This window comes from Catharus ustulatus, chromosome 13 (genome assembly GCF_009819885.2).
Source record: "Catharus ustulatus isolate bCatUst1 chromosome 13, bCatUst1.pri.v2, whole genome shotgun sequence".
Classification (NCBI taxonomy): Eukaryota; Metazoa; Chordata; class Aves; order Passeriformes; family Turdidae; genus Catharus; species Catharus ustulatus.
In genome coordinates this window covers 19,118,092-19,144,677 of record NC_046233.1, presented here as the reverse complement: position 1 = coordinate 19,144,677, position 26,586 = coordinate 19,118,092, and the positions used below count along the sequence as shown (strand labels likewise).

At 42.3% G+C, this 26,586-nt stretch overlaps 1 protein-coding gene across 2 annotated transcripts in view; it reads left to right on the top strand.

The window, feature by feature from the left end:
* The window catches only part of VGLL4 (vestigial like family member 4), a 78,152-nt gene that overhangs the window by 11,358 nt on the left and 40,208 nt on the right, over window positions 1-26,586 (top strand). The window contains exon 1 of one of the 2 annotated variants that reach the window (XM_033071519.2): window positions 17,825-18,234. The exons of the other annotated variant lie outside the window; for it this stretch is intronic. Within the exon in view, the coding sequence (XP_032927410.1) occupies window positions 18,153-18,234 (82 nt within the window). The 5' untranslated portion in view covers window positions 17,825-18,152. Of the gene's footprint in view, window positions 1-17,824; window positions 18,235-26,586 lie in introns of those variants that run through there. 2 annotated transcript variants of the gene reach the window in all.

Genomic DNA, 26,586 nt, shown 5'->3' with positions numbered 1-26,586 from the left:
CTTGAATCCAGAATTTTATTTTGCATTTTGTAAATAAATTTAACAGTATTTTGTATGTGTGGCTTTTCTAAGTGCTCTCAAAGTTTGGAAATTTGTAATCAGGATTTGTCAGCTCTCTGGTGTCTCTTATTAACCAACCTAGCACAAATTTAGAGCTTGGTAACTTCTTCAGGACTTTGGTTGAGGGGAGGGTGAGAAGTTCTCCAGGATAATTTCTGATATGAATATAGATGGATTCACCACATGGATGTTTGGTTCTTCTTTTATGGCTAATTAAAATATTGATTTGGTTGTCTTTTTGCCAGGTGGGTTCAGGGAAGAGGCAGATATTTGATATACACAAAAAGTCGGTCTTAAAAATTAGAGGTGTGATTAGGCTGTGGTGTTCTACAACTCACTTTAATACCCTGATTTTTTTAATTGTGAAAATTAATGTGTCTTTAAGTAAAGGGATTGTTTTTCTGATTTAGCAATCGTGCCTGTGGTCAGAGCTTATCGTGCTGTCCAGCAAAAGAGAAACTGAATTTTCCTGGAGGAAAAGCTCAGATTTCTAAGGAGCAGTGTCAGCAAAAATATATATTTGTAATCCCTTAACAGCCATGAGAGGTGTTAAAAGTACATTTATCAGTTTGTCATGTGAGTAATGTTTGATCAGTGGTGGAGGGAGTCCTGTTAATTTTGGAGTGGATTTTGTGGCATAAATCATCCTTTTTTTTTTTTTTTTAATGGAAGGGGAAAACTATGGAAATGTGATGTTTCAACCTAGTAATAATGTGATGGAAAAACATAAGTTGTTCAGTCCTTGAGATGCAGCCTGAATCATCTGATGTTGTATGAATACCAAAAGCTTGAAATAATAAAACTCTGAGTAATAACATACCGAACGTTCTGCTTTTAAATTGATGAGCCCCACTGAAAACACTAATATCTTCTCTGTTTGAAATATCAGTAAAACTGTTTTCTAGTAAAATATCTGAATGGCTGAACTCCTGACCTTCTGCTTTTTGTCTTTCCAAAACCTTTAGCTGTTTGCATCACTCAGGATCTCACAGAGCAGCTTCCTGTGAGTGCTGGCAGGGCCATCCCATTAATTTTAGGATTTTCTTGGAAGTAGGAGTGTTACATAGGGCAACTGCTTGCTTGGCTTGTTTTGTTTTAAAAAACAATGAATTATTCTTACCCCCAGAAAGTTTCACCCTTCTTTTCCCCCTTCCGAGTTTATTGTAGCAAGCAAATAAAAGGATGTTTTCAGCTTGTTAAATAGGCTGGAAAATGGGGCAATTGTCTGCCTGGCGCCTCGATGTGTTTTAGTAGCAGGGGAACCCCATTAGCAGGGCCAGCGGAGAGATGGAAATTCCTGCAGGAACAAAGGGCCTGCGTGTCCCTTTGGAATGAATTTTTCAAAAGTTCAGCTGCCTGGAGTTTGTAAACACGTCCTAGCATCCTTCAGACAGCCCAGATGTTCCTCCCAGAGCTCCTGAGCAGCAGCAGCCTCACAATTGTGGCTTTTCTTCCTGAGTTCGGGATAAAACATGGGGGCTGCTGCCATTCCCCCCCAGTGAATGGTGCTTGCTGAAATCTTATCTCTAAATGTTGTCTGGCAAGTGGAGGGGGAGCAATCTCCTTGCTGGGATGGAATTTGTCATGAGATACCCAGCGTGCTCTGCAAATCACAGCTGGCTGAGTAGCAGGCTGGTGAGGGGATGGCACATCCCATGTGGAACTGGGCAGTGCACATGCTCCTAAAGGATTGTCATTTCTCAAGTGCTGGCCTTGGCATTTGTCTGTTTTACCAGAACTGGAATTTGTTCCAGCCTGAATTCCCCAACAATGCAGGGAAATAATTCCCTGATTAGGTTTTGTCTGTGGGGATGGAAACGATCATGGAAATCTGGCCGTTCTTCCCGTGGCACATATTATTTTGTTTAATTTGGTTGTAGAAAGCAAAAAAAAAAAAAAGTTCTTTGTTAATTAGAAGTACTGCAGGCTGACTAGAAAATGCAGGGTGCTTTCCAGGATGTCCTGTAAGGGCACAGAGAACACACAGGACATTCCTGGAAATGGCAGTGCCACACATGGACAGGCAGCAAGGCACAACTGGGGAGAGGAAAGGAGTTAAAATATTTCAGCAACACTTTGCATTTGGCATATTTACTGCTTTCTCTTTTTTTTTATGTACTTGTTTCTGTGGTACTTATTTCAGGACTTTATCAAGTGTCTGGAAGGATTAGAATAGAGCAATTTGCAGTTTCCTTGTTGCCTCTAATGCAGTGTCTTAGACCAGGCTCAACATTATAAACCCAATTCTTTTAGCAGCAGTTAATATTGCCTTTAAATGTAAAGTTAACAATGAAATCGAGGTGGTCCTATGCAACCTTCACTCCTTGTTCAGTCACAGAGTCTTTAGTGAAGTGATCATAGAAATTTTACAGTTCTGTTGTAAAAAGCAACGTGCGAGTTCTTAGTTAATGAGCATCTGTTTGGAATTTTCTTTTTTTCCCTGGCTGGGAACCCAGACTGTATTTATGGTATGTCATTCAAATTCTGGCCTGGAGGAGGAGGGATGTGAACATGGATTTTCCAATCCAAGGTGAGTGTCCTGATGGAATGGCTTGTGAAACAAAGAGAGGATACAGTCAATTAAAACACTGCTTTACTAATTTCTGCCTTTTGTTGTTCAAGAAGAAAAAAAAGCAGCAGTGCTTTGCTTCAGCTGAAGAGAAACTTATTTTCTCTCCGAGGAGCAAACACCAAAATGACTTGCTTTTATTTTTTCCTTCTTTTTTGCTGCTGACTCAAAAATCAATTCCCTGTGGATGCAGAACTCTTGCTACAAATCTGTAGGGCAGCAATAAACAATGTCACTACAGAAAATTCTGTCAGCCATAAGCTTAAAAGGAGAAATGCTTCTTATTTAGCAAATTGAAGAGTGAAGAGTGATTTATTACACTCCTCAGATTTTTTTTCCCTTTCTGTTCTGACTTTAGGCTTAATGGCATGTTCATTGAAAGGTGCCCCAAAACACTTCAAGAGTATTTTTGTGCATCCCCTGCAACAGTATTGTACTGGGTGCTAATAATTTCATAGCAGTGGAATAAATTTGTTTTAGATACACATTAATTGCTCTGTAAGGCAGAGAAATTCTAAACAGTTGGGCAGAACTGGCCCTTTGTGTGTTTTCTTGGTTCAAAGGGAACAATTTTAGCACAAGCACTGGAATTTTTCTGGAGCCATGCCAAGAGCAGTAACTGCTTTTATTTTCTGGGTCATGCCCACATTGCCTGTTTGGTTTGTGTGAAAACATCTGTGTGTTACGAGTGGAACTCTGTTACTGGAGATCTCCTGCCTTTCTCTGCCTGCTGTGGGCTGGGTGGGGCTGGCTCCTGACGGGTGCCCAGCTCATCCAAGGCTCCGGCTGTCCCCTGAGGCACCTCTTAATGAGATTTGATTTCATAAACATCCACAACTTCTACTTGCCCATTTGAACTCAATTCCAAATTATGACATCTATTAAGGACCTCTTTCTGTTGTTTTTATCCTCAGATTTGCCTCATCAGCATACAATATAATGGTTTTCCAGTAGTGCTCTAGAATTCCAAGATATTCAAGTTGAGCAGTGCTGAAATCTGTGATATAACTGTGCAAATATCTGTCTTTGAGAGAATTTCAGGATATATATTTTTATTTCAGGATATATATATTTTTCCAGGATATATATTTTTTCAGAATATATATATATATTTTTTTTAATATATAGAATATATTTTTTCAGAATATTTTTTCATGGTATATTTATTGCAGAATGCTGGTACTTATCATAATTATATCATCTTATTCTACATTATTATATGCCTACTCAAATTATTCTTTTATTCCAAAATGATAAACTCCAATTTTAGAAGTATATTTGAATAGTTGCTTAGCTTTAAATGCATCAACACTGACAGTAGTCCTTAAAAGTTATCAATCAATAATTTATTCATATGTTGAATAAAATAAATGCACATTAATACATTAAGTGTGTCATTATTAAGAATGACACACTATTAAGGTGACATTATTAAGAATGTCATTCATTAATGTTTGAATAATAAGGGAAATAATGGTCTTTACACTGTTGTCTCCTGTGGAAAGGAAGTAGAATTTGGAAAATTAAGAAAAAAATTGGATTTTTGTTCATTGCATTTTAAAAATGCTAGTCCCTGATCTCAGTGGAAAGCTCTGAGCTGTGTGAGTGTTCCTGGCAGGAGCTGCTCCATGAACAGTGGCTCAGCTCCCATGACTCCCCACAGATGTTTTGCCTTTAAAGGTCACTCTAGCTCTGTGCCAGGCTGGCTCCTGGCTGCCCAGGCTGTGCCAGCAGAGCTCACAGCTGGAATGTGGGTTGACATCAGGAATGAAATTTCATGGATTTCTTGTTCACTTCCTTGGTTATCCAACCAAATCTCACCATGCCCACTTTGCCAGCAATGGCAGGGCAGGATTTAAAATGGTAATTCCTTGTCAGAGCAGAGATTGTGAGCAATCAGTGGGTCCTGAATGGCTTCAGGCACCATCTCTAGGGTTCTAAGGGCTTGATTTTTGCAAGACATCAAGATCAAATTTATCCATTTACAGGTAGAGCAGAGGCAACCTGGCAAACCAACATGAGAACTGCAGTGTCATGTAATAAAACTTTGAATATTGTTATCTGCCTGCACTCTGCTGTGTTCCCACTGGACTCTTTTGATGGTGATCTATTCAGATTTGCATGCGTGGGTCTGAATGATCATCTGGCAGCTCCAACCTCCATTTTTTCTTTTTCCTTCTCAAAATAGGGCACAGTGGCATTATGAGCTGTTCCCTGACCCTAATGCAGTCCCATTAATGCCACTTTCTGCTCTGTCGTACTCCAGTATTAATTAGGGATGGGAGGAAGGCTGGCAATAGAAAAATGTGGTTTTTTATCAGTGCTTGTGGCTCTTCCCTCCTGCCCAGCACTGCTCTGTTCCAACCTGTGCCCTTGGGCTCCCCTCACAATTTGTTATTGATAGCAGCAGGTTCTGGCAGCACTACAGTAATTTCAATTAACACCTGTGAAGTACTAAAGAAAGAGTTTTATGGAAGAACTTCTATGTATTTCTCAGATTGGATTCTGTCCTGGGTTTGGCTTCTACAGATTTCTTTTCCTTCTGACATGACAGATTCCAAATGTATTTTTACAAACTCCTTGTTTCCCTTTCTTCTTTTGATTCCTGTTCTTAATTAAATTGGGAAGGAATCATAATTTTCCTTTTTAATTGGCAGAAATTGCAGCATTGAAATGTTCATTGAAGTAAGGGGAAAATATTTATACAAATTTTCATATTTACAAAAATATTATGGTACTTTGTGACTTCTTTTGATTGCTAGAACACAGAGAAGATAAATAATTTCTCTGGTAGCTGTAGAATAACTGATGTTTCCTTTGAGAAACAGAAACTATAAGTGAGGATTTTTTTTAAAGATCTCTTTCAATTTACTCTCTGTTTTCTCTGAGGTCTTATTTTTAATTTTCTTTCTACCTGCCATTAAGAAGGCAGTGGTGTGTGGGTGATAGATTGGAGGCTGCAGAAGAGTGTGCAACTTGTTGCTGGAATTAAATTCCATGGGTCAGCTATTTAATTCAGTGCTCCATGTGAATTGGTGTCCTTGAATTTGTATGGCCTTAAGGAAATCCACATAATGCCATTTGTCAAGTAACTGAGATTATTTTGGTTGCACAGAAATTAATGTAATGAAACATTTTAAATATTTAATGCCTTTAAACAAGAGTTAATTAATTTTTTTAAATGAGAATTTCTTTTGCATTTTGTTGAAATAGCAAGAAATAATTGGAAGGTGCTTTTGTTTCAGTTAGAGGTTTGTGACATCAGCTTTAACTGAAATGTACCTCTGCAATTTGATTTTCTAACAGTGAGTAAGGAAGAGGTGAGAAATGGTGAAAATGGGGGTGAAGGAAGGACAAGGCTGTCCTGTGCTAGAACATTCTTAGCACAATTTCTTTGCCATGGTTTGAATTGTTGGTTTAGCCTGTAATTCCTAAGAGTTTAGATACATAAATATTTTATAAGGTTTAATATCCAGGTGCTTCTGAAGTAAATGTATGAGAAGGAAACTGGAAAAGCACAGGGAATTCTATAGGGAATTAAGTTGGAGGTTGGGGAGAAAGGAATTGAATACTTAAAAGTTCCTTTAAGAACTGCAACATCATTTCTTGAAGTCTGTTACAATCACATTTTAGCCTACAGCTGTTTTTTTAGACTGTGGGCTTTGGGTTTGTCACTGTACTGAGAAGGAGGTGTTGAATCTGCTGTGATTTAAAACAATTTGTGCTGTGCAGTGTCAGGGATAAAATAATAATATGAAGGATGAAATAACAGCGTGACAAATGCTGGTGTCATCAATACATCCCCTCCCAGCTTGTTCTCAGTTACAGGCTGTGGATTATCAGTTTTATTCAGAAACCAATACAGGAAACCAACTTTGGGAAGTTACCATGACACAGTAGCATCAGTTCAGTGAGTTTGCTGATGTGATTAACACATGCTGTATCAATAGAAACCACTTTAATTGATTCCAAATCTGCAGAGTTCTTACTGCAGTTCAGTCAGATCAGACCAAGATTAAACTTTATAACTAGAATATTAGAGGAGACATGTGAGTGTGTGAAGATGAGAAGTTGGTGTTTCTATTAGGATTTGTGTGTTGACTGCATTTGGGAGGCCCCTGTCATCTGCTGACACCCTGCACTGGGACCTGTTTGTCTGCAGTCACTGCTGAGCTGAGCTTATCCTAAACTGCATTGCTCAATTCTGGCACCCAAAGGTGCGGGATTTATTTTCTACCTTTGTTATGCAACACAGCAAACCGATTTGTATCCTGTTTTAATTTTATTTTATTTTTTTCTGTTAAACTTTGCAGCTGTTGGGTATTTGATAACCTCTGGCAGTGCTCCTGATGTGGCTAATTGGTTTCTTTGGGATTGTCTTCACTGCACAGACATTCCTGACACAAATTCAATCTTCTGGCAAGCAAAGGAAAGCTAAATTGAGCAGGCTTTAAGCTGAGCTGCTTGGGCTGTCAGGGAGTGTAAAATAAAGCCTAAATTAGCTCAATAGAAGCGATGTTGTTGAAATATTCTGTGGTGTGATGGTTGTCTCTGGAGCTGGTCTGACTGGAGAGAAGCTCCAGCACCTTTTACCAACACCTCTGAGGATTCAGTATTTGTTCAGTATTGTTCAGTGTGTGGAGAACCTGAGGAGAAAGTGGGGTAGAAAAATCAATGTTTCTGTCCAGCAGTAAATGAGAATAATCTGAGAATAGTGACTGCAGTGGGGGCTGGGTTAAACTTTAAAATTCATGTACACAGAGAGGGGGGAAAAAAGGAGGAATGTTGAGATGGGATACAGCTCATCAGAGGTGAATTTTTTTGGTGGCATAAAATTCCATAAAAATCAGAATTGAGGCAGAAGCTTTGCCAGGATGATGTGTGAGCGTTGTTACACTCTGGCAGCACAGCTGATCTCCTACTTTTGTATTAGTGACACAAATTTATGGGAAATCTGCTGTACCATGACAAAATAAAAAGGACTTCCTGGCTTTGGAGCTGGGAGGATTATTTGTTTAGGAAAATCAACAGGCACCTGGTTAATATTCTTTTGGTGTTCCCTGTGGAGATGATGTGTGCACAGGGAGAATCTGTTGGCACATCTGATATAACTCACAGTGAGTTTCCCTTTGGAGCTGCATCCTGCTGCTGATAACTCTGAGAGGTGAACTTTGATCTTGGGATCATCTGCACTGCAGATTTCTTACTGAGGCTGCTGCCTCACCAGGGCTCATTCCCATCAACAGTAATTAATTCTAATTATTGTGAAGCTCGTGGATGTGGAGTCCTCATCCTTGTATTGGATCAGAAATTATGTGAGGATGTTTTCCTGAGAGCCAACTCAGGCTGAGGGGAGTTTTAGCTGAAATGAAGCAGCAGATTGTGCTCACTGAGGTGTGTGAAGGGTCTCAGGAGCCCAGGGATGTCCAAGATGTGCAGCTCAACCAGCTCTTCCCAAAGAGCAGCATTTTGCTGGCTGCAGTGCTGGGCTGGCAGATCAGGATGTGCAGGCAGGAATTGGCTGCTCTCCCTCATGTGCAGGGTAAATGTTTCACCTTCCTGTGAGATCAGAGCTTGGAAAGGCCCCTGCAATAGTGTGAGTTTACATCCATCCATAAAGGCAGGGAGAGCAGTTTGCAGCCCCAGCAGAAGGAGGTGAGTTCCACCAGGGTTCCTGAAATGAAGCTTCTCCCCTGGCTGGTGACTTTTAAAAATCCATTGTCAGTGCATTAACAGGTCAGACAGGTTCTGCCTGAAAGGAATATCCAGAGCAAGAGTTCTTTTATTTGTAATTAGCAGAGTGGATGAAAGCAAGGCGTGGTGCCTGGGGAGTCAGGATCTGACTGGCTTCTGTGCCTTCGGGGAAATCTCATCTTCCTGCTGGATTCTGCAGCTGCCACCGGGCTGGGGCCTGGCCTCAGGTGAAAACTGTGTTCGTGTGTGCAAGGCTCCTTGCAGATATCATGTGCACAGAACTTCTATTTCTAATCTATTGTCTCTATTAAGGGTTAGAAAAATGGGCATTTTAAAAGTAAAAGTACTGATCACGTGGCTTCGGTTTAGGTGCATTCTTCTCTTTGTATACAATAAAAAATAGAATAATTTCTTCCATTGCGTTACGGGTGTCTGTGTGACTTCAGAGAAAGCTCAAGATAGGGAATTTCTTCGGAGACAGAAGATCTCTGCATGGCTGAGTGCATTTGATGAATGGGACACCAGAGGAGAAAATGTATTTTGGCAGTCTTTATCCATCTACACTTTTAAAAAGTTGTTGTGTTCTGCCCAACCCAAACATTTTGGCACTTCACGATCGGCCTTTGAAAATTTCAGTTCGAAAGTTTTCACTAATTTACTATTCTGAGTTTGTGCATTCAGTTTGAGACTTAATTTACGTGATTTTTTTTTTTTTTTTGTATCTGCTAGATTTAAAAGCTGAAAAAGAAAAAAAAAATTGTGTGCAATATCTTCAGGTGCCCACAGGAGAAACTGGCCTTTAAGAAAAGCATCAGCGTTGCAAAACTTTGCCATAATATGGAGTTGCAACATAAAGAACCTGGAGTAAAAAAACCAAGGAGCAATACTCTTGAAACACTTCTGTATTTTAAAAATAATATATTACAATATTTATCCTGAAAACTGATTCCTAAGACATGTAATGGTAAAGAGTAGAGTGTCTCCAGCTCAGGATTCTGGGCTTTCTGTTAAATTTAATTTATTAATACATTTTATTATATAAAAATGTATTAATAATTAAATTATTAACTTATTTTTATTAGTTACATACTTTAATACAAATTGTTTTTATAATTCATCAAGTGCTTTTTGCTGCTGATTCTTTTCAAGCAGAAGCACAGCAAAGCAGCTCAGCTGGGAGTGCTGGGAGCAGCAGTGTGTGAATTTTGGAGCTCCTGGAAGAGTTAGGCAGGGCTGCTCACACAGCTGGCAGCCAGCCCTGCTGCAGACCCAGCACCAAGGCTGACAGAACTCAGAATTAAGGTTGTAAACTGGGAGCTTTTGATTGTGAGGCTGCAGTGCCCTGCTTTGATGCGTGGCTGGAACACTTGTTGGTGCACGCCGTGTCTCCTGGGCTCTTCCTTCATCATGCCTGCAGCACATCAGCACCTCACACCAGGGATGTGTGGCTTTAATTGGCCTGGCCCAGCCCAAGCAATCATTTTCATATGACAGTTCAATTCCTCCAACTTCTGGAAGCAACAAGCCCAGAATTTTTGGCAATAATCTGATTTACGTAATTAGCCCAGCTCACCACCTACAGCAGATTTTTTTTTTTCCCCCCTTGCTTGGGAGCTGGGATTTGTTTATTTTTGTTTATTTATTTTATCTCAGTGGAGAGCTGCTGGGACCATTAGGATTTCTTCTTTAGCCACCAGTCCTGTCCCAAAATAATGTCCTTTTACCCTTTCCTCTGGAAGGAGTTGAATGTGAACTCCAGTATACCCAGGACATCTTTTTGCAGCTTTTTGTAAAGAAGGTGGAATATCACTGGGTTAGAGAGGCAAACATTGAGTTCCTGGATCTGAGAGAACTGAGGAAATAAAAGGTCAAGAGGAAAAGGACCAAGAGAGGGAGAGATGAGGGGGTGCTCTGAGTGTGTGATCTGCCACTTCATTTTTGGGATTTCAGAGTCCCATGATACTCATCTTTTGGTGCTGTGTGTGCCTTGGTCTGTCCTGTGGCTGGTCCAGAGGGAATCAGGGACTTTTAAAGCCTGGAAATGGGGAATTTTAAAGGCTGGGTCATGAAGAACTAATGTTTGATTAGGAAATCGTGGTGAGACAGGATGGGGGGCTCTGGGTAAGCTGGAATTGATGGGAGAAGTTCTTTGTTCAGGAAGAGAGAGATGGGTTTATGGTGGTTGGAGAACACAGCTTGAGGAAGGTGCTAAGATTGTTGGAAGGAGAGAAGGAGAGAGGAGCTGAGTGAAAGGGGATGTGAAGATGGAAAATATTTTAAAAGGTTGAAGAAATTTCAGGGATGTTGTGGAATATTTGTTGCATTTGGGAAATGCTGAATTTCAGGAAGTAAAGGGGTGGTGTATGTGAGCCAGGGGGGAAAAGAGCTGATATGTACCCACAAATCTGCACACCCAAGGGTTTCTTTGTGGTTCAAATTTGGTAGCTGTGATCCTTTCCTCTGTGCCTCTGGGTTAAAAACAAGCAAGTGCTAAAACATGACAAAGCTCAGGTTGTGGTCACTGCAAATTCCTGCAGCACCTGGGATTCCTCATGGCCTTGAGGACAACCTGTGCCATGGGCAGTGCTCACCACAGGGAGATTTTAATGACTTTTTGGTAAATTAAAAGCAAAAAAATAGGTTTAAAGAACAGTCTCTGCTTTTATAGGTGGTGAGTGATGGTTGTGTGATCTGTAAGAAAACCAGGGTGGAGCTGGCAGAGGGGAAGTGATGGGAAATGTGAATATGGTTTGTCAGAAAGTTAGAAGTTAATAACAAATGTCTTTTTAAATCCAAAATGTGAAAAAAAACCTTCTTTTTTTTCCATTTCTTTTTGGAGTGAAAACAGCAAAAGCACAATGAAAAATCCTAGTGTTGATTCCATTGAAAAACAGTTTTGGTGGGGAATTTTCAGCGTTCTCTAATTTTCATTTTTGGAAGGAAAAATGCCTGTAGAATTGGAAATGGTAACTTTGATCCATTGGAAAAAGGGTTTCAGCTTCCATTCAGTGCCAGTCCTTGTCCTGGCTGGAGAGCAGCAATGTTGGAAGGTTGTGGTTTGGAGCAGGAAGAGGTTTTGTGACTACTTTTGTGAGGTTTTTCCCTATTGTTTCTCTGTTTCTGAGACCTGAATTTGTGTTTCTGGACAGCAAGGGCATCCTCTGCAGGATTTACTGGGATTAGGACAATTTATAACATTCCCCTTGTGTCCTACAGAACCCTGCACATATCCATGTATGTGAATAAATAATATATAATATTATATATTTATGTAATAAAACATGCTCTTCATGTATTAATACTTTAAATAAGCAAGGGCCTTGTTATTTTCCCTGTTTTCTTTATTCTTTTTTCTTCTGTTGATTCAGAGGACACCCCTCAGCATCCTGAGCAAAGGTTTTTTGTGTGGCTGGGTTTTTGTGAGCACAGCAATTTGGGATGAGAGTGTGTTTAAGGTGTGGGGTTTTTTGGTGTGGTCAGAAATATTAATAAGGTTAAATCCTTTTGAAATAATAGAGAACAAGACCCTCAATTGGAAAAGAATAGCCTTAGAGATTAAATGAAATTTCGTTTTAATTTAATGGAGTAGGTTGCAAGTTACATCATTGGGTTTTGTAATAGCTACTTATTAATATTTCAGTCTTAAAATTTAGGATAGGTAATTGCTGTGAGGCGTAGAATCCAAAATTATTCTCCTTCATAAGAAAAGTTGTGATTGATTTTAGTGCATGGGGCAGCATTGGAAATCCTGTTTTATCTCATTTCTAAGGTGGTTATAATTATTGGAATATTCAGTCTGTGCAAACAAGGTCAGCTCCACAGATTTACATATGTTGATGTCTAAGCTCAATTAGGCCCTGTATATTTATATATAAAAAAGCATATTTCATGTCTTGCCAAGGGAGCTATAAGGGGAAATGTTTTCAAAGACTTTAGCAATCTTCGAGCTCTCTGCTTTATTTCTAAACCCTGTAATTAGTGGCTTCTGGAGACTGGATTTGCTTCTTCCCAAAGCTGAGGGATACACACAGTAATTTTGAAATCTAACCTCTAAACCTGGTCTGGCTCCTAATTTTCCTAAGTTAAAAGTGGTTTAGATGCCTGAGCATCAAGCTGACTTAAAATTGGCTTTTTTTCTTTAGTAAATGCTTTTTCTTTATTTGTTTGTTTGTTGGTTTTTGGGGTTTTTTTGTTACATTTTCTTTTTTTTTTTCTCCTCTAGTTTCTCATATTGGAAGAATATAAAATAATTTTTTTGCCCTGCTAACATGATGTCAGTGCATGGCAACATTTGCACTTCACTGTTTGCATCTGGAGGCTCTGGTGGTGTTTGAGACTCTTTGTAGTTCAAGTTGAATTATGTTTGTGATTATCATCAACCCTTCAGAAATTTAAATTAGTATGCAAATAGCAGGAAAGATTATCAAGTTTTTAATTAGCACATAACAATTTTTCCACCCAGATAAACTAGATTTATCTGTTGTGTGCTTTAGCTGCATTTTTGAAATGTTCTCAGCCCAGCCTAAGAAAACAAAAAGAGAAAAACACCAGCAAATTGAGAGCTGCAAGGTACCAGTGAGAAATGGAAAATATTCTTGATAAACCAGCAGCCTCACCCAGCACCTCTGTGCCTATTTTATATATTCACCCAGAATTAAATGTGGTTTTTGCAGAAAAAAAAACAAAAACAAAACAAACCCTACAAGGGAGGCTCTGTCTGTGCCCTACCTTGGGTTCTGCCTTTCCTGGCCCAAAGTCCCACCTGGAAAAGGCTGTGGAAGGACAGCAGGTGTGTTTAGTTTGGGGTGGGAGGCAAATGATTCTTGCTGATGAGGGCAGGTTTTAATTAACCAAAAGCTTTTTGAGTTTATAAATTTTTAGACTTTCCTGATCTAGTATGGAGTGTCTAGTCCTAAATGGCTCAATATTTGCAAACAAGTGATCTGAAATTTTTATTTACCATCATGGTGAGATGCTGTTCAAAATCTGTGTGTGTCTAAAGAAGTGGGTAGTACAGAATTAACAACTGCAGTACAGCAAGACATTTTAAAAAAATAATTAAGGAAAAAAGAAATTTAAAAAAAAATCCATCTGCCAGTCCAGACAAGCCATCACCATCTATTCCTGACCCTACAAGTGCTTGCAGCTCTAGACATTCTTAGCCACCACTGTATTTTTGGTTTCCCTGGCATTTTGGTCAGTGGGGATTCCTGCTGTGAGTTACCCAGCACTTTGTGACACTCACACACTCATAAACAGATTTCCTCTCCAGATAATGCTGTGTTTGGGTTTTTTAAGCAGCATTCTCTAAGTTTAGGTTATGATAAGAATGATGGAATACACAAATTATTTTGTTACAAGTTGATATTGGGTGTAAGCTTCCTAATTCAGTCTTGAGAAGCTCCAGTGATAATTACAAAAGCATCTTTTGTGCTCTCTAATATCTGGCATGTTATTGAAACCTTTAACTAGGGGACAGGTAAGACAGGAAGGCACCAGCTTGAGCTCAGAGATGTTCTGCCTGGTGGGGCTTGCTTTAATTATTGATTTATTTTAAGGGAACAGGTAGTTTGGTGTGATTAAAATCTATTTGTGATGCAACTTTATGATTAAGTAAAAAAAGTGGAAGAGTGCACATAGGAATAATGTGTGTTTTGATATCTCCTGTTCACTGGTGCAGTTGTGAGTGCTTAATGCTTTGTAAGAAGTGTGTAAAGTGATTTTTTGTGGTAACTGACCGAGGGAAGAGTTGTGGATCTTGGAGGCACAGCTGTGAGATTGCTGCTTGCAAAGAACTTGAAATGTCATTTTCCTTGTCATGCATTGCTGTGTGTTCAGTCCACTTTAACTCTGTATTTCCTCATCCCATCTGATTTCAATGCAAACTCTCCATCCTGCTTTAAGGAGAATTTTTGTTTTGCTTTTCTCCTGTGAAATGCATTCTGACATGTGTAAGAACTGGGGTGGTGAGAGCATCAGTGTTGCAGTGGAGTGTGTGGAAAAAGAAAAGCCTTTTCCTTCAGGCACATCGCCACCTAGCAACCCTCAACTCGTATTTGCTCTTTTCTCAGGGAAGGAAAAAAGGTAAAACCTGTTTTTTAAATGTTCCTGCTTTATTCCTCCACCTCCTCCTTGGTGTGCACTGAGGTTTCAGTAGGTGCCTGTCTGACCTGAGGATCTGCAGCTGATAATTATCTACTCAAAAATGGAATTACACTGAGCAGCACTGTGGCCACACAGACATATCAGAATGTGTCTCACCTCTACAAAGATTTTTTCTCTCAGTTGCAGAACTGGTCGCTGTTTCAATAGTTGCTCTCTGCTACTGATCCTCACAGGTGGAATTTCACTTGTCTCCCATCTGCGGGGTGGATTCTCAGGCAGGGTTGCCAAATTTCCCCCTGGGAGATGTGGAGTGCAGGCACCAAAGGCATTTTATTTTCTCAGGCTCTTCAGCACTGCCTGAGAGCAGAGGGAGGAGAGGGTTGAGGAGGGCAGAGAAAAGGCAGAGAAGAAAAGAGCAGCTCCCTGTTTGTAATGCTTTAAAGCAGCTCAGTGCATGTTCAAATGCTCTAAAACCCATATAAACTCTCATTGTCAAATCTGAGATCATAGACTTGATACATTAAGAATTTTTTCCCAATAAAAATCCAGGTGAACAGATAATATACAGTAAGGATTTATTTTTATATTAAGTCCTGTTATTGACAGTGGTGATTTATCTGCTCTTTTTGCTTTCCTTACTTTGCTTTTTGTGCCTTCTGAGGTGGTAGGACATCGTAGTGTGCAGACTGAATTTGCTTTCTGTGTTGAAGTGAAGCAGATCCCTGAGAGGCTGAAGCCTGTCCCCTACTCTGTGGGATAATTAGAATAAAATCCCGTGTAAATCCCCCCGGAGCCCGTGGCTCTCCCGTTACCTCTAGAGGCTGCTGTTGTGTTAAAGTTCAGCGGGTTCACACCGGATCCCAGGTCTGCAGGGAGTGTGCAATCCTAGAGGAAACACTGCAGACAATGAGAGGCAGAGATGCCTCAGCACAGCCCTGTGTTTGCAGCTCTCAGGCTGTAGAAGGATCTGATGAAAAGCAGCCTCTCCTCCTCTCCTCCTAACCCAGGGATGCGCTGATCATTGTTTCAGTTTGCTGCAAAGTCTCTCAGACCGACAAGCAGCAATCTGAATTGACAATTTGCTGACAGGAACCAAGTACTTTACAGTGACCCTGGCAGTATTCAAGGTTAATGTCTGTTGGACTTGGATTTGTTGAGATGATAAAATTTTCTTTCAAAGAAAGTTTTCCTAAGTATGCATTTTGGGTTTAAAATGCAATATAAGAGATAATTTACATAGATAATTCTCCCCATTCTTTCACTAGGCATTGCCTTGTTTTCAGCTTAGATATTTTAATTTAGAAGTTCAAAAAGCTCTTGGTGCTTGGTATAGTTTATTAGCATTTATTGTGAAGAACGTTCATTATGCAACATTTGACAAGTCCAATCAGAGTTTGTACTGAAATGCTGAAAGCCATTCACCTAACAGGGATTGTTACTGCTGAAAACCTGCACACCGGTGACTACTGGTCTAATAAAGAAGAATTAACTCCTTTATTAGTGTCTGGACAGCACCCCTGAGTAGTCAGTGGTTTGTGGACAACATCCAATAATGCTCTTCCAAACAGCTTGAAGAAATATGTAACTTTGAATATAGAGCAGAATTCGAATTGGACTCGGAATTGTAATGCCCACGTGCACCTCTGTCTTGTACAGCACTGCTCTAAAGGAGTTGAAATAGTGTTTTCTTCCTCATCACCTGCACCTCCCCAAAAATTTAACGATTTTAAAGTGGAAAAAATTGAATACTTTCTGTCCTTCCCAAGCACCCAATAAACGTGTTGCATTCATGTGAATTCAGGGATGCTCTCCACGTTAAAAGCTGTACGTATCAAAATATTGTCCCCAAAATTGGTAAGGAACTTGCATTTCATGCAGAAGAAGCTTGCCTCTCTTTTTTTAATGTAGTTGGTGTCGATTTTTATTGTTGTTTATATCTTAAAAGGCTCACATTTCTCTTGGTGTCTTTATTAGATGGCTGTTTTAATTTGATGGATTGGTGTAGAATATAGAGATATATCTGTATGCACAATATGCAAAACTTCTCGTGCCCTGCTTAAAAATCACCATACACTGCTCTTTAATAAAAAGATATTTCTCTTTTTAAAAAATATAATGGACTGCTTTGGTCGGTGTGGTTGTAACTTTTACAAAACAACTGCAACTTTTTATTAGATACAATTTAAGTAATGTGCTGTTACCTTAACATTGTGTATCTGAAGTGTGGAAAAACCTTTTTTATGTTCTAGGCAACCTTAGAATATTCAGTAGACACCAGCAGCAAATTTAAACTACTTGTTCTTACTGAAATACCCAAAGCATTCAAGCAGTAATTCTCAAAATACCATCACAAAGTCTTACTCTGTGAGTTGCTTCTGTCATGTCATCCCTTCTCAGGGTGGAAATAAAAGTATTTTATTTGTTCTGCCCTTGTGTGTACCATGAAGATTCCTATCCCAGATGGGCAGGGATGAGCTGTGCTCCAAGCTGAAGAGGGCAGAGAAAAATTAGGATTCCATTAGCTTTTTAAATGTCTCTTTTCGTATCAGCCCCACCCTTCAGGTGCTGATCAGCCGCAGGAAATGCAAACCGATGCCCATGGGGCTCGCACATGCTGCACCCGCCCACATGTTCTGCCCACATCTGTGTGAGCAGCTCCGTGCCGCAGGTTGGGGCAGCAGAAGGGCTCGGCCACCTCCTGAGCTGAGAGAGCTGCAGCAGCACCAGGCTCCATCATCTCTGTCATCATCATCATCATCACCGCCGGAGCTTCTGGCAGCTGCTCAAGGGCCAGAGCCCACAATGTTTAACTACTCACAGCCCTTAAAAAATCCCCTCTGGCCTGGGCCCTGATGGAATTGTAGCAATGTGTGCGATGCCTGTTTGTATGCATAGACAGAGACCTTTTAAAACTATCTATATATAAACTATATACACGGGGCAGTGGCTGCTGTCTCACGCCTTTTAAATTGTCTCTGTCATTCCTGTGATTCCATTTCTCATTCCTGTGATGCCATGCCGCGATTCCATGGCTGCTGTTGCTGCAGAGCCGCCTTACTTCTCGCTGCAAGGCGCTGGGGAGTGAGGAGAGGCAGAATTAATGTTAACCAAGGCTCAGCAGCCGCCGCGCTGCCGCCCGGCCCGGAGCAGGCCCCTCAGCGCCGCTTCCTCCCCTCGCAGCCTCCTCCTGCTCCCCCTGCCGCCGCTGTTTCCTGTGCGAGGGCTGTGACGCGGCCGTGCCCTCCCTCTGGCTCGGTCGCTCCCCGGCCGGTGCCGCTGGCCGCCCCCCGCTCGGGCCGGGCCCGCCGCGCAGCACAAAGCGCCGGGCGCGGCGGCGCCTGCGCGGGGCGGGCCGCGCTCTGAGGCCGCGGGCGGGAGCGGGGCCCGCCGGGCAGTGCCGGGCACTGCCGCTGTCAGCGCAGCGGGCTGCGCGCTCCTCCCCGCCTGCCTGCCCCGCCGACTTCGCTTCGCTTTTGCGCTCTTATTTTTAATTTTAATTTTTTTAATTTTTTTTTTTTTTTAACTTGGAGGAGCCCTTGGGACGCCCCCGCACGGCTCCCCTCCCGCCCCGCAGCGCGCTCCCCTCGCGTTCCCTGCGCTGTCGGAGCCCGCTCCCCCTTCCCGACCCGCTCCAGGCTGGGCCTCTGCTGGGGTTTGGAAGCCGGGAGCGCCTCGGCACCGTCTGCGTCCCCTCCGGAGCCGCTCCTCTCCGCCAGCCCGATAAATGCTGTTTATGAGGATGGACCTGTTGAACTACCAGTACTTGGACAAGATGAACAACAATATCGGCATCCTGTGCTACGAAGGTAATAGTGCCTCGCCGCGGGAAATCCATGGTTCCCTCGCACGGGGAGGGACGGATTCCTCCCAGGGATGGATCCTTCTCCGAGCGGTGCTCGCTGTTGTTTGTCAGCGGGGATATTTCTGAAGATCGCCGGTGCGGGACGCTCCGCGGGCTGTAGTCAGACCTTGTGTTTCAGGGCAGGGATTTCTTTCTTTCTTTCCATGTGATTTTTTTCCTTTTTTTTTTTTTTAATTTTTTTTTTTTTTTCACAAGCCGCTTTTTCAGCGCCAACTTTCCCTCGCCGGTGGCACTAAAGGCCGGGCGGCGGGCGGGGGCTTGGCTTGTCCGTCTGGGGTTTGTTCACGTGGGGTTTGTCCACCCGGGGTTTGTTCATGTAGGGTTTGTCCACCTGGGGCTTGTTCAGGTGGGGTTTGTTCACCTGGGGTTTGTCCACCCGGGGTTTCTCCGCGTGGGGTTTGTCCAGCCGGGTTGTGGCTCTGGGCCTGTCTGTCCGTGCCGGCTGTCCGGCGTGTCCCAGCCCCGCGGGGCCGTGCCCTTTGTCCGGCCCCCAGCGCCGCCCCGGCCCTTCCACCCGCCCGCAGTGTCCGGGGCTGGGGCTGCTCCCTCACAGCCCTCACAGCCCCGCTGGGAAGGCGCCTGAGGTAACCGGGCAAAATCACTTCGTTCATCTCCCGGAGTTTTCTCTACGTGCGGCTGCGAGAAGCGGTTATGGCTTGGCTTTGCCTGGAGAGAAAGGCACCACTGAGCTAATTCGGCTTGGCAGCGGGGCTGGTTTTGCTGTAGCCACACACAAGCGCTGCGAAAAGGTTTTTGTTGTTTTTTGGGTTTTGTTTTTTCTGATTCAGCAGGAACGTTTTCCATGTTCGTTCGGAAAATAAACTTGCTGGAGTTGTCAGGAAAGAAACAATGAAGAGCACACACAGGCCAAGGAGATGTCTGTTCACACTGCTGAGAAAAAGGCCAGGCCAGAACGCAGGCAGCTGAATCTCACTTTGGAAATTACAGTTTTCTGTCCCTGAACCAGCATGGCCACATTTCTTCCCTTCAGGAAGTGAGGGGCTCCCTGTTGTATTGTTAATATCTTTGTTTCTCCTTTTTTTCCTGCTTTCTCTTTCCTGTGCAAATATGTATATATTCATTTTGATAAAGCTCTTTTACAGAAAGTTAAGCTGATTAATACAGAGATGGGGTTCTGTGGAGTTGAATTCCCAAGTTCTTTCTTACCCCATGCTTTCTTTGTTAGGGCAAGAAAACTCATTTAAAAGAAAAAAAAAAAAGAAAAACAACTTTCAAGATCCTTTAACTTCTTCGCTGCTCTCTGCAGTAATTAGTGTTTTCTTTGGAAGCAATTGATAACTTCTGATGAAGGATTTTATGCCAAGCTTTATTTACGTAATACATCTTTCTGAGGGTTTTGTTGACTAAGTTTTGTTGCTCTGTAGTTTTGGCTCATTAATTCAATTCATTGTAATTATGCCTATTATTTATGGAAGATTCTTTCCAGCCCCCTTTTTATTCCTCACCCTCTTCTCCAGTAATTGTTATTTAACCAGATCTTAGCTTTAATAGTTCAAAAGCAAAAGAACAGCTCAAGGAATGCGCTCTACTGGAGCAATTTTTGTTTAGGTTAAACATCTGTTGCTATTTTCCTTATTCTGGAAGTTAACATTTTTAACACTAAAATAAACACACACAAAATGAAGAGAAGAAAAGCAAAACTCCAGTGGTGTTTATAGTGAGGTGTTTATATCCCAATGGTTTAAAAAGTGTAAACACTGGCGACATCTGCTCTGAACTCAAAGGGTGTTTTGGAGATGCCTACAGATCTTCCAGGCCTCTGCCATAGTATTTATTTTATAAGTGAGTTGTGTCAGCAGTGATGGATCTTGTCTTTCCAGGGACACTGTTGCAGTAGTAACTGCATTGACAGCAAAACACCCTTTCAAACTCAATTAGAATTTATTGAAGGCCACACTTGAACTACTTATGAATTGAAGCCTTCCCAAAAAGTATTTTTGAAGATGTAGGATAAGATAAAAAAATACATTGTGTGGTGAGAAAACAGGTTTGAATTTCAGAGGAAACAATGATGGACCTATAGGCTTCAGGAAATAGATGGATTTCTTGTTCCTTTAGATTCTCTCTTGAAACATTTGTCTTTGGTTTTTGAGATGATTTCTATGCTGGTGAGATGTGTCAGTGTGTTTTATGAAGTTTACTGGTGGTTTTACTCTTCTGGCACTGGAACTGTTGGATTTGCAACAGCCTGTGGATCAGAGATGTGTTGATACCTAAGAAATAGGAAAAGTTCCTCCACTGTGTGCATTTGGCGGCCCTTGAGTTGGACATGGAGCAGAGGAGTGTAATTTGCATCCCTGCTTTTTCTTGCCCAGCAAGAATCACAGATAGCAATTTGTTATCTGTGGAGCTGCAGGCTGCTGAGTTAATGCCAGCCCTGGAGAGCCTTCCCTGGCTGGGAGGGACAGGAACCTCCCAAGAACCTCAGCTGTGTCTTCATCTCAGTCTGCTCCTGCATTGTGCACAGTCACACTCCAGCCACAAAGTTTCCAACATGGAAATATTGTCCAGGTCCTGTTTAGTTCCTTAAACACATCTTTGATTTTGGCCTCCTCTCTGAGGGAGGAGAAAAAATGATGATAACACAAGGATCTGCCTTGTGGGCAGCAGAGTGTTGTCCTGCTGGGGCTGGGCTGGAATGGGAGAGCTGGGAATTCTCCCATTAGCTGTTCAAAAGTGAGGCTGTGCTGCAGGTTTAGCTCTGCAGGTGGAGCCTTACCTGGGGTTGGCTGTTTTCTCAAACATGGGATGATTTCTTTTATTTTTTGTCGTGGGGCTGGTGAACCACTGGCACAGGTTCTCCAGAGAGGCTGTGGACCCTCTGCCTTTGGAGATACTCAAATCCCAGGAGTCCTGAGCATCCCACCCTGCCTGAGGCTGGTTTTGAGCAGGAGATTTCTAAATGGCCTCTAAAGGTTCCTTTGTCCTCTTGGAAATGTCTGCACACTCATGCAATTAAAACAACCACAGCCAGGAAAAGGATTATAACCAGAAATGAGGGAGAAGAGTTATAGAAAGGGGGGTCCATAACTCTGAAGAACAGGATAAAGCATTTCCTTTCCTCAAGGTTGTTTGTTTTACACTAATTATTTGTGTTCTTTGGAAGGTTCTCTTAATGTCATTTTCTTAATGTCATTACTAGCTTGAGCCCCCATGACGCCCATGGTAGTCTCAAATCCAACTGATGCTTTTAGAGGAAAATCTGAATTTTAATGAATAGGTGTGTTTTTGGTTTTTTTAAAACAAGTTGCGTAAAACAGACATTTGAGTTTTGTCTCCCTCTACAGTGAAAGAAAATTTTTAAATCAATCAAATAGGAATGCTTAGTCCTCACCAATGGAAAATGACAGTTATATTAGTGATAATCAACCATTTCAAGCAATTTATTGTAATAATTTTGGTGCAATAGGAAAGAAAACAAGAAATAATTAGAGAATTGTTGCCTTGGCATCTGGATGTTCATCTTTAGTGTGAATGCATCTGATATTCTTCTACTAAACATTTGCTGCCAGTGATCAACAATGCCCAGTTTAATGAGTGGTGCTTTCAGATCATTGTTTTCTTCCTAATGAGCTCAGGGCCATCAGGAAGCTCCTGGGAGCCCTGGCTGAGGTGCATAGGCCAGGGAGCGGCACCGTTCTGAGGCAGCCTGGCATTCCCAGTGCTTCCTATCAAATGACTGCCACTTGATCTGGGCACATATTCAGGGCTGGAACATCTGCACCTTGTTGTGTTATGGATGGATAATGTATGGTTGGCTCTCACAATTAAAGGATGAATATTATGTGGATGATAAAAGAAGTTTTATTGAAGTGTAGGTATGTTACTGTGATTTGTTGTCCCCATAGTCCTCTTTCCCCTCCCCTTTTGTGATGTTGCACTGGCTGGCTTTGGTAGTCGGGCATCTGGGATGAGGGCAGGCTTGTTACTAGGAGGTGCAGCATGGCAACACCTGACCTCCAATCCAGTGGGAAGAAAACATTCTGCCCCCACGGGCAGCAAAGCAAAGTGAACTGGCAGATTTGGGAGGGGCCAGGGTTGCCTGATGCAGTGCAGGGGTGTGAAAGGAGGAGCAGCCATTCTGTGGCTCTGAAGGTGCCATGCTCCCGGTGCCGCGTTCTCTTCCCTTATTCAGTCCTTCTGTTGTATTTTGTTAAGGTTTAATAAACCTTTAAAATGGTGAAAGTGAGCATCATTTCTCCAAATGGGGACTCATGCAGGATGAACAGCTCGTCAATGGTCCTAGCAGGTTTCAAATGAGGAGCGTGCCCCACCTGAGTTCGGTGCTCAGTCAGTTCCCCTGGGACCATTGGTGATGGCAGGCTGACACCCTGGGGACAGCAGAACACTGAATAACAACAGAGAGGGGCAAGGTGAATCCCATCCTCATATTTGTTTTGGCCATAGCCCATAATCTGAGTGCATGAGCCCAGCTTCAGGCAGTAGTGCACGAGATCCATACCAGAGGCTGTTGAAGCTCAAGGACTGGATGGTTGGGCAGGCACAGGGCAGGATGTGCAGTACAGGAGAGTGGGGACCTGGCTTTTTCCTCTCCCTCTATCACACATGTCCTGCTGCCTACAGGTCCCCTTTCTGTCTCTTTTCCCTTCCTTTTTCCATCTCTTCTAGTTGCTTAGGAAGAGCCTTGCTGGGAGGACCTGTGGTTCATTGCTTAAGAAGGAGAGCCTTGTTAGAAGGGCCTGTGTCTGACTGTCAAGATAGGACTGAGAGCCAGCAGGGAATCCCCAACAGAAGAGAAAGTGAAGAGATACCAACAAGTATCCCAATGAGAAAAAAGCTAGCCCAGAGCTCAAAATGATACAGTGCTGTTTGAAGGTAGACGGAGGAGGAAATTAGGTCCAATCATGTGCACTGGCTGAGGTATGAGTCAGATGAAGGGTAGATATGTCAGGCTTTAAACATCTGTGTGAGAGCTAAGAACCCATTGAATCTGGAAGAGAGTGACTACATTGCCTGCTGGGAAGGACAGATTTCACCTTGGAAGATGAGAGTGTTTAAAGTATCAAAAAATAAAGAATGAGACTTGTTAGACTGTTTCTCCCCTCCACTTCCACTGGCACCACAGCCCTGTGATGGGCCTAGTCAAAATACTAGAAACAGAGCAGTACGAGTGAAGAAAGGTCAGGGCATGAAGAACAAGCAGTGAGATTGTATCCTCTAAGGGAAGTACCACTAGGTGAGGCACAGGAAGGAACTGGATTTGTAGCCATACCCCTCCATCCCTCTGATGTGAGGGTGTTCAAGAAGGAATTCAAAGAATTGCTAGAAGACCCCATCAGATTAGCAGAACAGTTAGATCAATTTTTGAGGCCCAACATCGCTACATGAGAAGAAATGCAATCCATAATGACCATGTTATTTACACCATGAGAAAGATTATCTGGGCAGCTGTGATGCAGATATGGGAAAGGGAGCACATGCAAAGACCTCCTAAAGACCTGAAAATGCCCACAGTACACCCTAATTGGGACCACAACAACCCTGGGGGAAGCAAAACATGGGCGAGTATAAAACATTAATCGTAAGGGGTATTAAGCTGCTCCACAAAGTCAGAATGCTTGTAGGGCATTTAATGAATAGCAGAAAAAAGAGGAAACCCCAACAGAGATAACTAGAAAGATTGAGGAAAAATATGAGGCAGTATTCAGGTGATGACCCCAACACGGTAGCCAGACAGATCTTGCTAAAGATGAATTTTGTCATCCATGCTTGGCCAAATACACGGAGAAAGTTAGAAAAGTTAGAGAGTTGGCAAGAAAGGGGATTAGAAGATCTTTTAAGAGAGGCACAGAGAGTGTACCTCAGAAGGGGTGAAGAGAAAGCAGAAGAAAAGGCCAGAGTAATGCTAACTGCAATTAAAGAAGGACAAATTTGTTTTTATTGTAAGAAAAATGAACACTTCAAGAGAAATTGCTCCCAAAGAGAAAGGGATCTGAAAGTTTATGAAAATGAGCAAAGAGGGAGGTAGAAGATTAGAGATGTCAGGGGCTCTACCTCCTGGAGACAGAGTATCATCAAGAGTCCTTGGTAAAATAAGTCCCCAGGAGGAAGAATTTGAATTTTTAGTGGACATGAGAGTTAAATAACTTGTGTTTGCAAAATTTGAAGGAGATGCGAGAAGAGTCAAAATACCGTGCAAGTAGTAGGTGCAAAAGGAGAAAATGTGAAGTGTTAGTACGCAATGTTAACCTGGAGATTCAATACCAAGTCATAGAAACACCAGCTTCTGTGGGCAGGTCCATTCAGGTACTGCTCACCACTGAATCCCAGTGAGAATGGACTCATGTCCCACAGTTAAAGGTCTGGTGGAAGAACCCAAAAGAACTGACTGTAACATCCAGAGCAGGTGAGACAAAGTTGACTCTTGAACAAAGACTGACGTCTGAAAAGTAGAGTAAGGCTTCCACCAGCCAGCTCAAAGACTGTTTTAAGTAACACTTGAGTAGGGAGTTTAAATAGTATCAATTATTGATGTAATTGTCCTATTTTAATAGATGGAGATTGCAAGGATCTGGTAAGAGAAGTACATAGGAATCAGTGAGAGGTGTTTAGGGTAGTTTGCTTGAGAACTGACGTGTAGAGTAAGACAGGAACTAGAGGGCAAGACCTGTGCTGGCCACCAAGAAGATGCAGTCCTGCTGTGGGCAGCAGCGTGCTGAGGTGAGGGCAAGAAGCCATACCAGACCTCTGTGATTCCCTTCTGTCTGCTCCAAGCAATTCATGTCACCAACCCCACCAGTCATTTTGCTTAGAGAGAACCTGAGAGGTTTTTTTTTTCTATTCCCACTGTCCTCACCCACATCAACAGATACTATCATGACTCATCCAAAATTAGATTTGATTCAAGAAAAGTAGTAGACCATCTAAATAAAAAATGAAAATTAATTGCTTGAACCAAATGACTTCTAGAAAAGAAAAAGGAAGGTTGATATAGATGGATAATGTAATGTTGATTGTTACAATTAAGGGATGAATATTATGTGGATGATAAAAGAAGTTTTATTGAAGTGTAGGTATGTTACTGTGAGTTGTTGTCCCCATAGTCCTCTTTCCCCTCCCCTTTTGTGTTGTTGCACTGGCTGGCTTTGGTAGTTGGGCATCTGGGATGAGGGCAGGCTTGTTACTAGGAGGTGCAGCATGGCAACACCTGACCTCCAATCCAGTGGGAAGAAAACATTCTGCCCCCACGGGCAGCAAAGCAAAGTGAACTGGCAGATTTGGGAGGGGCCAGGGTTGCCTGATGCAGTGCAGGGGTGTGAAAGGGGGAGCAGCCATTCTGTGGCTCTGAAGGTGCCATGCTCCCGGTGCCGCGTTCTCTTCCCTTATTCTGTTGTATTTTGTTAAGGTTTAATAAACCTTTAAAATTGTAAAAGCGAGCATTGCTTCTCCCAGTGGAAACTCACTGAACTCCAGCTCAATATTCCTTCTCAGCCTGGTGTGTGAGGTAATGGAGTGCTCAGAGTTAAACAAAACAGAGCACAGGTGAAGCTGCTCTTTGACTCCAGGGCTGTCCAGCAAGTTTTGGCTCCTGGTTTCCCACGGAATATGCATGAGGAGGTGCAGTCTCCAGGCAGATTTGTTTCATTCTGTTGTTGATCACAGATGGTGGTGTGTTGGAAGGCAGATTTCTGCCTTCCTTCCTCTCTCTCCCAGTTTCAGATGCTCTGGGTTATTGCTTCATCCTCAGGGCTGGAACTGCTGTGCTGGGAAAGGTATAAAGAAATGCAATAAGATGCTAAGAAATCCCCCAGGCATGTTACTTGGAGCACTCAAAATAGTTACGCAGAGTTCTTTGGATAGTCCAGAAGACTTGGATTTTTTTTTTTTTTTTTATTTAATGAAGAAAATTGGATCCAGATTTCTAGCAAAACACCCCTTTTTGGTTTGAGGACAGCTTTCATTAGTTAGTGGCATATTACATAATTATTTCACTGACTTCCTGTAAGGCTGGAGCATTCCTTGGCTCTCAGAGCTGGGTGTCCTCTCAGGGCACTGCAAGGCATCCTGAAAATGTGTCTGTCTTCCCCAAAAGGCCACTTCAGATGTTTGCTGTCACAGATCCTGTTAATTTCATTTGCTTTTTACTGAAATGGAACGTGTTTTCTCAAGTTCTAAAGAAAAGTTTCCATCAGCTTTCTCTGCTGACCTTGCATTTTTCTCCAACATCAGTTTCTCCTATTAACTGCAAAGTTTGGGTTAGTTTCTAAATATGTAAAATGACTTAAGCACTATTCTTCTGCTAAGAATTGGATAA